This window comes from Empidonax traillii, unplaced genomic scaffold, assembly GCF_003031625.1.
Source record: "Empidonax traillii isolate 1590-97213 ecotype Southwest subspecies unplaced genomic scaffold, ASM303162v1 scaffold517:size446157, whole genome shotgun sequence".
In the NCBI taxonomy this organism is placed as follows: Eukaryota; Metazoa; Chordata; class Aves; order Passeriformes; family Tyrannidae; genus Empidonax; species Empidonax traillii.
Window position 1 is genome coordinate 170076 of NW_020955710.1, and position 13955 is coordinate 184030.

Below are 13955 nucleotides of genomic sequence, written 5' to 3' on the forward strand. Positions count from 1 at the left end.
GGGTTTCAGGGCACAGCTCTAGAGGCAGGCTACCAAAAAAAAAAAAAAGTCAAAACACCCTTGTCCTCAGAATAATACAGGGTTGTCAATTTACTGTGAGAATAATCAAAGGGACAAACACAAAAGTTTTAGTACAGTATTTACATATATCCTGTTGTTGTAAATCTGTTAGAATATTCCTTGCTTGGTTTTCTGGATTTTTGCCTGATGTCTTGCTGGCTTTTTTTTCCCTTCTGTGTGCAGAATAATGATGGAGGCTTAGATGATGGAAACTGCCTGAACAAATAATTTAATCAATTGCTTTCATTAAGCTCCTCGTTATCACAATAAGTCACATCACTTTTGTTACAAAAAAATAAAGTGCAATAAAGTAGTTCCCATGAACCTAAACATATCAATTTATTTGAAATAATGCATTTTTTAAAATTACTTCTCTGGTAATTTATAAAATCTAAAATAAAAAAGGGTGACAGAAGATAATGCTTTATCTGGCTCTCAAAATTGGTTACTATGTACACTGTTCTGCTGTATACATAATCTTCAAAGGATAGTATCTGGAGCTATAGCCTATCCAAAAGTAAAATCCTAACGCCACTTGGATTCTTAGCTTCACTGTAACAGAGCCCTTGCAAAAATCACATCTTGAGATAGTTCTGAAAATGGCAAAAAAATAGTCTTATTTCAGCACTAAATGCTGAAAATTGCAATGTGAAAGTCTTGCATTAACAAAACTTCAAAATCAAAGACCTGTCCTGAAACCAAAAAAGGAACCTTGAGAGCCCAGAGTGAGAGGTGATGATAAGAGTCCCAGCAAGCAACACCCTGGTGTTCAAGGCACAGAAACTCAGCGTGCCCAGCTGTCAGTCCCACCGAGCAGGGCAGATGCAGACAGCAATTTCCCTCTTACCCCAAATATAACCATTTATCCAAAGCAGGACCCCTTTGTCAGGAAACATTTCAAGAACTCAGCAATCAGGATTGGACTTGGAGAATGGACTTTGGACACCCTAGCAAGAATCCATTAAAAAACCTAGAGAATATTTCCTTAACCCTTTGACTAACACCCTTCAAGGATGCTGGGAGTGCTTCTCTCCACCCCACCCTCCTCAACGTTATTATCCCACTGAATCCAAACACAGCCCTGTACCAGTTACGTGAAAGAAAATGAACTCTCCCAGCCAAAAGCAGGGCAATCCTGTGCCAGAAGCTGTTCCTCTCCAGTTCAATTTGGCTTCTCCCTCTTCCCCCTTTAAGTGATCAGTCCTGAATTTCCTTCTGTGGGGTTTTACTGCTTGTCTCTCTCATCCTCTGGACTGACCCTTTTCCTAGAGAATATAACTAAACACATCAGCAACTCTGACTCTGCTACCTTCCAATTCTTTTATTAATTCCTCCTTTTTTAGACAGCTTTATAGCACTCCACAATCTTGATTTCTCTCTGTTACCAAATGTGTCTTTCTAGTTTCTTCTTTCAAACTCCCACCCATCTCAGCTCATTTCTCTGAAACATCTCAGCCTCCTCCTGTGGCTGTCACTGCTTTTGTCCTTCCAGCCGCCTTTCACTGCCCAGCAACTGGTTTTGCTTTCCTCACCTGTGTCATTTTTCCCATCCTTTTTTGCACCATTCTTCTTCCAGTGATTGTGGCTCTACAAAGTAATTCAGTTGAGTCTTTTTCCTTTGTTAGACTAATCCTTTTCTGCACTTTTCCTCTCAACCCATACTGACCTTGGCAATTTTACCACTAAGCTCTTCTCCCTCCCTCACCCACCTTGTTACATTTTCTCCCAAGCCTCTGACAAGGTGCCCCCAGGCTTTGAGTGTGCTGATCCCTGAGTACACTCAAGTGCAGCACTTACCAGCAAACTTTTAACACCGCACAAACAAGGGCCAAGTACCTGTTTATTCACATATTTGCTTATTTCCTTCCTTGGTCCAGCATCACCTCAGGCTCAAACACAAACTGCCTCACCACTCTGCACTGAACAGTACTGTGAGCACACAGTCAATTTTTGTAGCACACTACAGACCACACGAGGACTCATCTGACAGAGCTACACATTTCTTAGGTGGCTCTTCCAAAAACTTAGAGGATCCTGTCGAGATCTGTGGCATTTCCAGGTTCTAGCTTATTAAAATCAGTGTGGCCAAGTCCTTACAGTCTGAATTGCTCAGAACAGGGAAACATAAAGAGCTCTTTCCTTGGCCCATGCAAAATACATGGCTAATCAGACCCACCCATAGCCTTGTGTGGGGTCATTCACAGCTACAGAGTTCACGAGGGCAGCCCTACCATCCCAAATCTAAGGCAGCTTTGAGTCTGACCAAATCAAAATACCATCCAACCACTGCTTCAGTGAGAGCACTTCCTTCCTAAAATTTCAGTTTCCATTCCACAAGTGTTCCAGCATTTCATCCTGTTCAAAAAGGGCAATTATTTTTCTAGACAGAAAATGAGGGTTATCTGATGGCCTAGGTAGTTACCGTCTCTCACTGTTTAATTGCCTGGCAGATTCCAAACCACAGTTGAGAGGCATCATCTCCATTTTCCACAAATACAGGTACCATAAATTGGGCAGTAAAACTACAGTGTGGTTGAAATTTCGTTGGTTTGCCTGCTGCTGGGTGAGTGCTTCAGTGAATAACACAGTGCAAATCCCAGCTTGTTAATAGGACACTTTTAACATTCTTGACCAATCACCCATGTTAAAACTCTGGTGATAGGGGTGCTATGGCTGTCCACTTACCAGAGTCCAATTTTCCAGATTACTGCAGAGGAGATGAGCATTTTGACTCCATGATATTGCCTGATGCAGATGCGACAACACTACCCTCACAAAGATGGCAAAGCGAGCACCCTACAAACATCCCCTGACACCAGACAGACTGTCCTTGAACCTGAAGGGCTTGGGGTTAGTCCCAGCTGATGCCCAAGGACCCCACGTGCTCCCCCTCCCAGCAGGAGAGCACATAACCTAAAGTTGTATGTTCCGAGGCACCACCACGGAGCCAGGTCCTCATGACGGAAAGCTGGCAGCCCAGGAAGGACAGGGACACAGCTGGGCCAAAATTCCCCATCCCAAACACGTGCAGGCGGCAGGTGCAGCTCCAGGGCTCCCAGCACTGGCAGCTCCACGTGCTCAGCCTCCTCCCTCACCCCGGGCAGCTCTGCCGGCTGCAGCCCCACAATCACGGCATGCCCTGCTCCTCAGCAGGGCAATGGGATGCTTCTCCAGCGGCTCCTTCCCCAGCAGCCTGGGCCTGGAGCCCCCAGCAAACTGAAATGATGCCTGATGAACACAGAGACACCCAGGGAGCACAGCACACAACACAGCGTGTCACAGCCACAGCACAGTGTGGGAGCTGGGGAGATCCAGTACAGCCCTGCAGAGACACCCAGCACACAACACAGCGTGTCACAGCCACAGCACAGTGTGGGAACGGGCTGCTGGGAGCTGGGGAGATCCAGTACAGCCCTGCAGAGACACCCAGCACACAACACAGCGTGTCACAGCCACAGCACAGTGTGGGANACACAAACAGGAATCAAATCCACACTAATCATTAGTGGGAAGGATCACAGTTTAATCAGACAACTCATTTTTTACCTCCACTGCAGCAGCCTGAAGAGCCTGCTGTGCTTCCAAACCAACCCACAGCCAGTCCACAGACTGCCCTGGAGAGCTGAGGGGCTACACCCCCTCTGTCACTTGAGCAGAGAGCTAGAGAACCTAACTGCAGCGTTTGCACTTGGAACGCTCCTGTATTTGCTCTGAACTGCATTGATCAGAGGTACACAGCTCATGGTGCTCACGTCCCACTGAGTCACCAGGAGGGGATGATGGATCCAAACCAGCATTCTATAAACCCCATGTGACTCACTCCAAATTTGAGCAGGCTTTGAATGAGAAAACGACTATTGCCAGAATCAGTTTTAACATGCAACAAGAAGTTACGACTGTTCAAATACAAATAGTAACAAGAAAAAATACACAAACACTTAGAAATTACAAGTGTGAAAAGAAAGTTTGGGCTCAGAGAAATGTTTGCGTATGTTTAAAGGACACATACTTCAAGTTGAAATGATCTCATCTAAAACTTCAGACAGCCTCGAAAGCAAGACAGTAACTATAAAATAACCCATATTGATGCTAATTGAGTCTGGCTTTCTGGCAGAGCCTGTTGGGAAGGCTGATCCTGACCCACATCTTCTCCCCTCATTTACGTCTGGTATCAGTCACTGCCATTGTTCCTTGTGATCCCAACTGCGCAACAAGGCCAGCTATGACCCATCTGATTTATCTCTGTCACAGCTTGAGCTCTGTTCACCGGCAATGATGGAAGGCAACAATGTCTGAGGGATGCAGGCCTGGCAACACTGAGCACATGGCCTGGGTTTGCCTCGGTATGAAGAAAAGGCAGAGGGAAGCACACGTGTATCAGTTCATGTGGCAAAGACAAATCGTACAAAACAATAGGGATCACTAACCCATTCATTACATGTTAGCTCTGTGATCAGCAAGTAAGCACTAACTATTTAATTAGTCAACTAATTAGTGACAGGCAACATGGAAGGCTTCAGATGTTCCCAGACAAATGCAAAGATAAAAAGCCTAATTAACCAGCAAGCATTATGCTAACTACTGCCAAGCAGGCCAGATGTGCAGGATATTGTGCACCCCGGTGCTGCCAGATAATGGCAGCGGTAGCTGCTCTGTCGGGAACCCTGTGCAGACCCTGCCCTTTCGGTGCTGCTCCTGGGTACCCTGAACTCATTCTGCAGACAAAAACTCAGGTTTACTGTGCTGGACTCTGATTCTACCCTAAGAATAAAGTTCAGGGCTTTGACAAAAGTGACTTTAATCCCCCTGGTTTTTAAACGTGGTAGTTATTTTAATGCTCCCATACGGAGAGGGAAATAGATTTCACAACAACTTCATAGGAGATACTGTGATCTGAGATACCATTCATTTATGACTATTTTATGTAGCATTCTATGTATACTCCAACATCTGCAGAGAGTAACTCATTGTTTACACCAGGGGTTGGATTAAGGAGGTTCTCAAAATCATGGATTAAGAAGGGTTTTCCCTGTAATCAGAACACAATAGTGCTTTCCACAGCTATATGCAAAGAGTTGGGTAAAAGCCAATCGGTTCCCTGCACTGGAACCAATGACAAGATAGTGCTGGGAACAAGCTCTGCATTCCTGCAGCCCAACTTCCAGCCCTGCAGCTGGGGCACATGGGTTCACAGGCTGCTCCAGGAACCAGCCCCTGGAACAACCTGGAAACACTGTGTCCTGCGTTCTTCTGGCCTAACACTGCAGCAGCCATGCCCATCACTCAAACTAGCAAAGGAAAAAAAAAAACAAACAAGAAAACCTCCCACTGTCACACCTGTACCTCCCAAACACTGGCAGGTCACCACGAGGGAGGCCATGCTCTGCCCTCGGTACTGACTCCAGCAGTCACCTGGCTCTCCAAGAAAATCCATGGGCATTGCCAAGAAAAGCAGCAGGACAGCTGAAAATGTGTCTGCATAAGACCATGTTCCAAGAAAAAAAAAAAAATCAGGAGATACTTATCTGAATGGTGAAACCTGAAAAGTGGTCTCAGTGGCCTGATGGAGCAGAGGATGCAATTCCCCAGGGCTCAGATGCCCCAGGATTAGGAAGAAGCTCCCCACACCCCTGTTGGCAGCATTTCTGCAGGGCCCTGTGAAGGGAGGGACTCTGGTGGGTGCCCCAGCGCTCTGTCCTCTGGGACTGCTTCCCAAGGCTCCAGCAGCAGGAACCAACACAGCCAGGGAGCGGGGCAGAGGTTTGTGAGGTGCCAGCTGGCAGCACACGCTGCCTGAGCAGCAGAGGATCCCCAAGCTCGGGTGGGTGTGCACAGTGCCACAGCTGCTCCACGCGCTGCTCCAGGAGTGCCATGCCTGGGATGTGCTGCCCATGGCACAGCGGGAGCAGGAGCCATCCTACCATGGAGGAGCAGAGATCACTCTGAGGGTTATTTCTCGGCTTAATAAACAAATGTATTTCTTCAGTCTCAAAGAAATTGAAAACACTTGCAAGATCAAGTTCTAATAACTGCCATGTTGGTAAGTGAATTACATTTGTGTGTCTCCATGGTGACTGATAATGTAAAATAATTAAGTATGAAGAATAACAACGAGAAAATGACTTCCTCTTTTTAAGGATTAGGGCTCATAAATTGATTCAATCCAGCTATTTTTAGTGCGTGTAACCGTCGCAGGGAATATTAGAAAATTATGAGCAAATTAAACTAAACTGCTTTAAAAGGCCTTCACATTGATCAGAAAGCTATTTGCTGCTGATGTGAAAATTAAAAAATAATCTTTCCTAAATTTATATCTCTATTAATATAAACTCAGTCACTCTTGGAGCAGCACCCTGTGGCTCAGGGGGAGCTCATCTGTGCAGCACTGAGACAAGCTCTCTCCTGCACACAAGGAGGATGTGTCCTGCAGGAACCCTGATAGAGTTTGGATCAAACTCAACTCCTGCCTGAAAAGCCTTGGCTGAGATAGTCTGAGGGCAACAGCTGTGAAGGCCTGTTCACCACAAACTCTGCTGGCTGACACACCTGAGCACAAACACACTTTGGTTTCCCTCACGGTGTTTGAAAGCACAGCAATGAACAGCACAGGGGGAGTGCTAAGAAAGAGGTTAAAAGCTCTGAAGTACATTTTTAACTGAATTTAGAGTAGAACTGAAAGCTTAAAAGGTGCTAATAACAGAAGGATGAGAGGAAGTGATTTACCCCAAGACAGGATGCGTTACAGGAAAAGTCAGGAACATGATAAAGAGCAAGGAGCAGGAATTTTTTCTGCACTGCTCCAGCAGTACAACATCCACAAAGCACTTCAACTTATTCTTCTTTTGACATATTGATAATTTCATTTGTGATGTTATCAATGGTTGTTGTAGAAATACGAACTCCTGGCTTAACTGAAAAAAAAAGACAGAATTCTGCATTCTCTGTCCCCTCATTAAAGTACCAGATGCCCCCAGTTCCTGTAGCATTCCAATCATGTTCAGGATTTGAATTTCGTATTCATTTCTGCAAGTGTTTCAGGACATCTCTAGTATGTGTGAATAAACTGCAGAAAACACTGACTGCAAAGAAACTGCATTTTCACAGTCTGACTTCCCAATAAGCCCCTGAAACTGCTGTGGAGGAGGTACTGGCATAGGAGGTGCAACAGTGAAACATCAGAGAGGGCACCTTGCCCTCACCCTGGGAAGGCTGGGGAACAGCAGACCTCACCCACGAGTTTTCCCTGCCTTAGACAGGGGAAGATATAAAAACAGCTGCATACTCCCCTTCTCCACGAGTTTATACAGTTATTTACTCCAATTTGGATAATTCCAGATAACCACAGCAATTCTATTTGCAGTTTTACTGCCGAGAAATGCGTTAGTGAATGCTGCCAGCACATGCTCCAGGTGGGGTCACCGAGAGTGGTGTCCTCTGCCAGACCTTTCCCACATCCACACTCAGGTCTGCAGCAAAACAGCAGAAGCACCAGAAATTACAATTGTGATTCCTGCACGGCTCTGAAAACGTGGCATTGTCACAGGGGAAGGGAAGGAGGGATCCAAGCAGCGATTCAGGATCCCACTGGGCACAACTGGCTTTAAAGGTCAACAGTGCTTTGGAGCACACATGAGGGCTACTGACTCCCACCCGGAACAACTGGGTGTAAGAACAGCATCCAAGGAGGCTTTAAGTGCTTCCAGTTCTCATCATCAGGGTGCCTCCCCCCTGAGGATCTCCGGGTGACTCAGAGCAGCCTGGAAGCCTCGGAGCCGTCAGCACACACCTCTCTACAGCATCTACAGCTGCTCAGACTCAAGGCACACTTTACATGGAAGAAACAAGCCCCTTCATATAAAAGAGAACACAAACAAGTTCCTTCATACAAAAAGGAACACATTCTTCTCAGTAAAGGAAATAAAATTAAAAACTTACCAAAAAATCAGTGTTTCCAGAAAGGAGATTCCAACATCAGATGCACCAATCACCACAATTCTAGTGTTGATAGACACTTTAGATTCCAGCACCAGCTTTCGATTTGTGAGGTTCAAAGAGTAACTCAACTGCAAAAACATATGTAACATGAGATAGAAATGCATTAAAAAAGCAGCCAACGCCTGCTAAGAATCATTAAGCTCACAGTGATGTGTTACCTTGCATTCTCACAACACTTTCTATGGCTCACTGACATGACTAATACCATGATTTCTCTATGCACAGCACCAGATGAATGACACAGAACTGCTGAAATACGTGCATGTTTAATAGAAAATTAGCAGAGCTGAACGATCTGGCTTCTCCTGAGCAAGACACTTTGGAGTCCTCATAGGAGAAGACAAACCCCCACCTATGCTCTCACTCACTGCATTTAGCAAACACCTGGAGAACACACATTTATATACTGCTAAGGCCGTTTTTATGCCTTCTAGAGCAGTTTTCACTCATGCTGGTTTATTTCTGGAAATGATTCCACTCAAATTAATTAGAGACTTGTATTTTGAGTGTCTTTGTGTGTTGAATTGAAAACTTGAAAAATGATCCTTCTCTTCTCTTGGAATACAGAGCAGGCACCCAGAAAGCCAAGTTGTCACACGCATAAGCAAGTACTTCAATGCCCCTGGGATCAATACTCCAGTCACAAAATCTTACTAGAGCGTTTGTAATGACTAATTTCAGTTTCCATACTACTTAATGCACACCCTGGCTATATAGGCAATAAACTCCATGTGGGTTTTTTTTCCTCCATGTGTCTCTAAGTCTCTGCCTAACAGAGATTCTCAAAAATCAATACGCAAGAAAGAGCCAAGAGGTAACATGGCATTTGACAATTTTTTTTTCTTCCCTGAACTATATTTAATTTGTGAATTTCTGATGGAAGGCAGGGAAATACTTCCCATCTCCCAGTACAACACATTGCATTTTTCTGGTTGCTCTGGGTTGCCTGCATTCCCATTTGATAGAATGCACAAGTGCAGAGTCATAAATGCACTGGGAAGACCAACACAAAATGGAGCCCCTTCTGATGTTTGTCAGACCCCTCTGTAAATTCCTGCTGTGGCACTTAGGCAGGAAGCAATCCAAGGCTTCTAACAGGTTTTCCTCTACTACAGATAGGAGACAGAGGGTTAATGATATTAAGTCCTCTGAATTCCTCCTATGAAATTACAGTAGAAATGTATTCTCTATATATTAGTTGACAGTAATTCAGTAGATGAAGAGTGTTTTATTTTAAAGCCATGGTAATCACATGTGCCTTCTCAAGAAGTACACTGCACACTGAGATCCCAAAGAGATCTTTTATGCCATGTCTCTGCACTGGTGCAGCCCCAGCACAGAAGGAGGAAAACTGTCTGGAGAATGACTAGTGCTGTCCTTAAGGAAAGATTATGGACCAATGCGTTGCCAACTGGCATCACTGCATAGCAACTCATTTAGAATGTGGCAAAACTAAATGTTTCCTTTGGTAAGGCAACATTATTTTTTACTGCCAGATAAATGTTCTTCAGGTTGCAGTTCACCATAGTGCAACGAGGACATCCAGTGGTGAGCCAGATTCATCTCAGGGACTGTACCGCCCTAGGAAAATTCCAGAAGATATCTTCAGAAGTATCCCAGCCCGTGGTGGCTGCTTAGCAGAGGTCAGCTGTGACAGCCAGCACATGCTGCAGTGAAGAATGCCTGGGCTTGCCAGGGAGAAGCACAGAACCAGCCTGTGCTCCTGAGCAGAGTTTTACAGGATATCAGCAAGTCCACAGAGAAGCCAAACAGTTCCATCCACAGCCAGTGCTTTTGTATGTGGTTAAAAGCTCCTTACAGCAGGGTCTGCCACTAAAGGGATTTTGGTCACAACTTAGAATATGCCTATAACACTTCCATATTTTAGAAAACAAAGAAGCCTTTTGTATTCCACTGAAAATTGTTGGGAGAGGCTTTAGGAAAGGAGAAGGACTGGTGCCCAGTACTCCAGGCATCCCTCACTGCTTAAAATAAACCATGTTCTTTATAACATAACTAAATCGTCCAGCTAAGTGTGATGTAGCTCTGCCAGTGCTGACATGTGGAGCCCTCCTGGTTCCACAAACAGGTGTGGAAGACACGGTACTTCAGGCTCTAATCTTGGCATTCCCATTCCCTGAGTCAGCAGACAGGAACTCTGACAGGCTGGGCTCTGCTGCACAGAGTTGTACCTTCGTAGGAAAGCATGGTCTTCTGGAGGAAAAACGATTAGCCATGTTTCTGTTGAAATGTGACTTTAATAAATTAATAAAATGGTAAAAAACCACAAAGAGAAACTACTTGTAACATATCTAATCACCAAAAGTAAGTAGGGATACCAGCAGCTGAGAGGACAAACCCAACAGGCCTCGTGGCAATGCCGAGGTCAAACATCTTCTACTGCCACCCTGTGCTGGTGGTTTCTGTTAATGTATTCCAGCAAGGAAACACAGAGCAGGAATACAATTTCCCTGGGAAGAGTTGTATCTATTTTACAAAATGGCTTCTGTATCAGTGACACAAAGGCAGTGTTTGAGCAGAATATAACTCGTGGTGCTCACCACACAGTGGCCCCAACACCAACAGCTGTCATGCTCCAGAAATCACCTTTCCATAGCTAAGTACACTAAACGGCCCCAGGGAGTGAGGAATTAGGTGGATTGGTCCCATAATACCACCTATTTTAACAAAGTGTCAGGGCAAATGGCTACATATATTCCCCAGAGGGATAATCAGACAGCATAACTGATAGGTCAATAGCAAACTAACTTGTTTATTTTGTATCCAATCTATTAAATAAACCAGCAATCATTAACTAATGCAAGGCAAAAAGCACTAATTGCCATTGGTAGAAGAGGCCTACGAAGCTCAGAAAACAGAATTTATTTTGGTTCTCAAAGAGATCATTTGGGGTGTCTGGCACCCCTGTCCCCCCCGAGGCAGAGGAACAGTGGAGTTGGCAGGGGTGGCCCTTTGACATCAAATCCCAGGGATATTCCTGCACACAGCCAGCCAGGGCCATCACTCAGAGACCTTCTGACTGTAGCTCATGGAAACACTGCTGCACTTCCCAGAGCACGCCACTGACAACACACCCTGCGACTGACTGACGGCTTTCACTTGAGAGCTCACAGCACAACATGTGCCAGGCCAGGATCAATTTACGGCATCCAAAACTCACACACGCTTCTACCCCAAGTAACCAAGGGAAAAAAGAGACAAAATACTGCTTAGGTTTCAGACACACTTGCATGCATGACTTCCTTTGCACTTGCCAGCCATGTGCAGCTTCATGCTCAGCTCTCCTGCCCGGTTTGCACATGCCCTGGCAACAGATTCAGGGTACAATTACTCAGCAACATTGTGCTGCTGGTACAAACTCACAGCCAGCATGTTTTGCAGCTCCTCTCTTAGTTCTGTTTTTAAAACACTGGACCCTGAGCTATTTGTAGGTTTTCCAAATATATTTATTATAATTTTTCTACAATAGGTCAGGATCTAGCAAATACTACCTTCATTCTAACAGAAAAAAAAAGAAAACTGAGCACTCAAACCTGAAAAAAACAAGTTAGACAAAGGATTTCAGCTGTGACACGAAGAGAGCAGCGCTGTGTTCTGAACTGGGCATTGATAAACAGATCCCAGTAACACATCACTGGAGTGTCAGAGCTGGCACACTCCTTGCTGGGACTCCTCGTGCAAAGGCTCCATAACACTGCAGAATTTGCAGAGTCACAAAATCTTTTAGACTGGAAAAAACCCCTTGTATCATGGAATCCACCTGTTAAACTTAGACTTGACTGAATGGCACTGTGAGGACTTGTGCCTTGCCCAGCTGAACAGGCAGGAGTGTTGGCTGCAGGTTTAGTGTGCTCAGGTGGCACACGTTCAGGACTGCTCGGGGTACTGCGGGGCAAACACAGGGCTGGCTCTTTGTTATGTCCTCAGCATCTTCACAGGTCCCTCACCGTTACAGGGACTAACAAGGGACCACTGGGAGGGGCCCTCCCTGCCCTACCTTGCAGGATTCTGTGTCTGCCTACAGTGCTTTTGTTACTGAGAAACCTGAGCGATAGTTACTGCTGTAGAGGGTTGATGTGATTTGAAGTGTTACTGTAAAAACCATCAGAAGGAGTGAGAACAATTAACAAACCTGTTCCTAGAGCAGTGCTGAGCTCAGCAACAGCGGCGGGCAAACAAGAAGGTGAGCAAACAGAGCTATTTTAATTTCAAGCTCCATTTGAACCACAAGTTAAAAAAAGAAAAATCAATGTTTACCAAGGAGATATGAACACAACTCATTGGAAAATGCATGCTTTTTCAACCTGCATTAGGACTTGTTTTCTAAATACTAGCTACATTCCAAAAAGCCTCATTAGAAATGTCTGTAAACATGTTTTCAAAAGCTGTTTCCAAGCATTTACAGATTTCCACAAACACCAGAAACAGAAGGAAAAGAAAACAGAAAGAGAAGCAGTGATGAAGACTGTAGCCTTAATTATTTTGTTGTCTTTGTCAAAGAATCCTTCTTTGGGAACTGTGGTACGGGCAGGTAACACCTCACCTCTACAGAATATTCTGCATCTACAGACCTCCAAGGCCTTTATAAAATGAAGTCAATATTATTACACCAATCTCATACAAGTAAATGCTGATCTTCAGCTTCTAGAAGAACAGTATCTCTATTTGTGGGCAATCCTATGTCCATCCCTACGAGTCCCTCCAAAAGCAGGGATTTCCCATGTAACTCCAGCGAGCAGAGAGGAGAGCAGAGCACAGGCACATCTCTTCCTTTTCCTTGCAGAACCACTGTTACCATGGTAAAAACTGCTCTTTTTCCCTTTGAGCACTGAGGTTTGGATCCTCAGCCCAGAGAGGGCTGGGCAGTTCCCACTCACACAATCTCACAATTGCTACCCTGCTTCAAAGGCCAAGGAAGTGAACTCTGAACGGTGCCACTTTCAGTGAGCTCAGCTCTTCCCCTTCTTTGCAGGGAAGACAAGAATGGAGAGGAGACACTGAGCCCGCTGCAGAGGCACCTACCCCAACACACACCCTGCTCCCCAGCAACAGCTGCAGGGAAAGGGCAGGAACACCTCTGCCCACTCCACCTTCTGCACAGACACACTCATGGCAACACAAGTACCCATTTTCAATATACGGGACTATTCACTGAAAAATTTAAGATATGTTTAAAATTAAAAGCTTAAAAAATAAAATATAAAAAAAATAGCATTTCATACTGAAAATAATGAACACCAGGTAAATAATGGTACAGAGATATGAGACTGATTTGTGGGTTACTACAGAGTCCTGTTTGCATGACAGCAGCTGTGGTTCTCCATTTTATAATAGGAAACATTACCTTCCTGTGGAAAAAAAAAATCTGTGCCCTCCTTACAAGCTGGAATTACCAGTCAATCTAACCAAATGCTTTGAAAAAGCTTTAAACCAAGTCTGACCTGTTTTTAAGCAGAAATGCCAATTTCAGTTTGCAGCAAATATCATTAACACCTGTACAGCACTGACACTACGCTTTCAAAACAAAGATAGGTCATCTTACTTTTAATTTCACACATGCACATAAGTGGTAAACATTCCTGTTAATGATGCCATCTGGTGCCTCCCATAACAGTGTGATACTCTGCCTTCCAAACAAGATGTAGTGGCAGCACCACACAAACCCCACTGACATTCACAGTAAGGAAATTTGTTATCAGCCTCAGTTCAGAACGCCTGTTTGTGTGCCTACTGGTGCTATAAAATCATCACCTTCACCAGCCAAGGGGAAGAACAATAAATAATGGATTTTTATCCATGTACATACCACAAAAGCATTAAAAATTCATTACTCAGGCACAAGAGCATCTTGAGCAACAGTTACTGCTTTAAAAATTAAT

At 44.7% G+C, this 13955-nt stretch overlaps 1 protein-coding gene across 2 annotated transcripts in view; it reads right to left on the reverse strand.

The window, feature by feature from the left end:
• Positions 1-13955, reverse strand: part of CFAP61 (cilia and flagella associated protein 61) — an 86774-nt gene that overhangs the window by 36536 nt on the left and 36283 nt on the right. For both annotated transcript variants that reach the window (XM_027896833.1, XM_027896834.1), the window contains one exon: positions 7996-8123. In XM_027896833.1, the coding sequence (XP_027752634.1) occupies positions 7996-8123 (128 nt within the window). The remainder of the gene's footprint in view (positions 1-7995; positions 8124-13955) is intronic.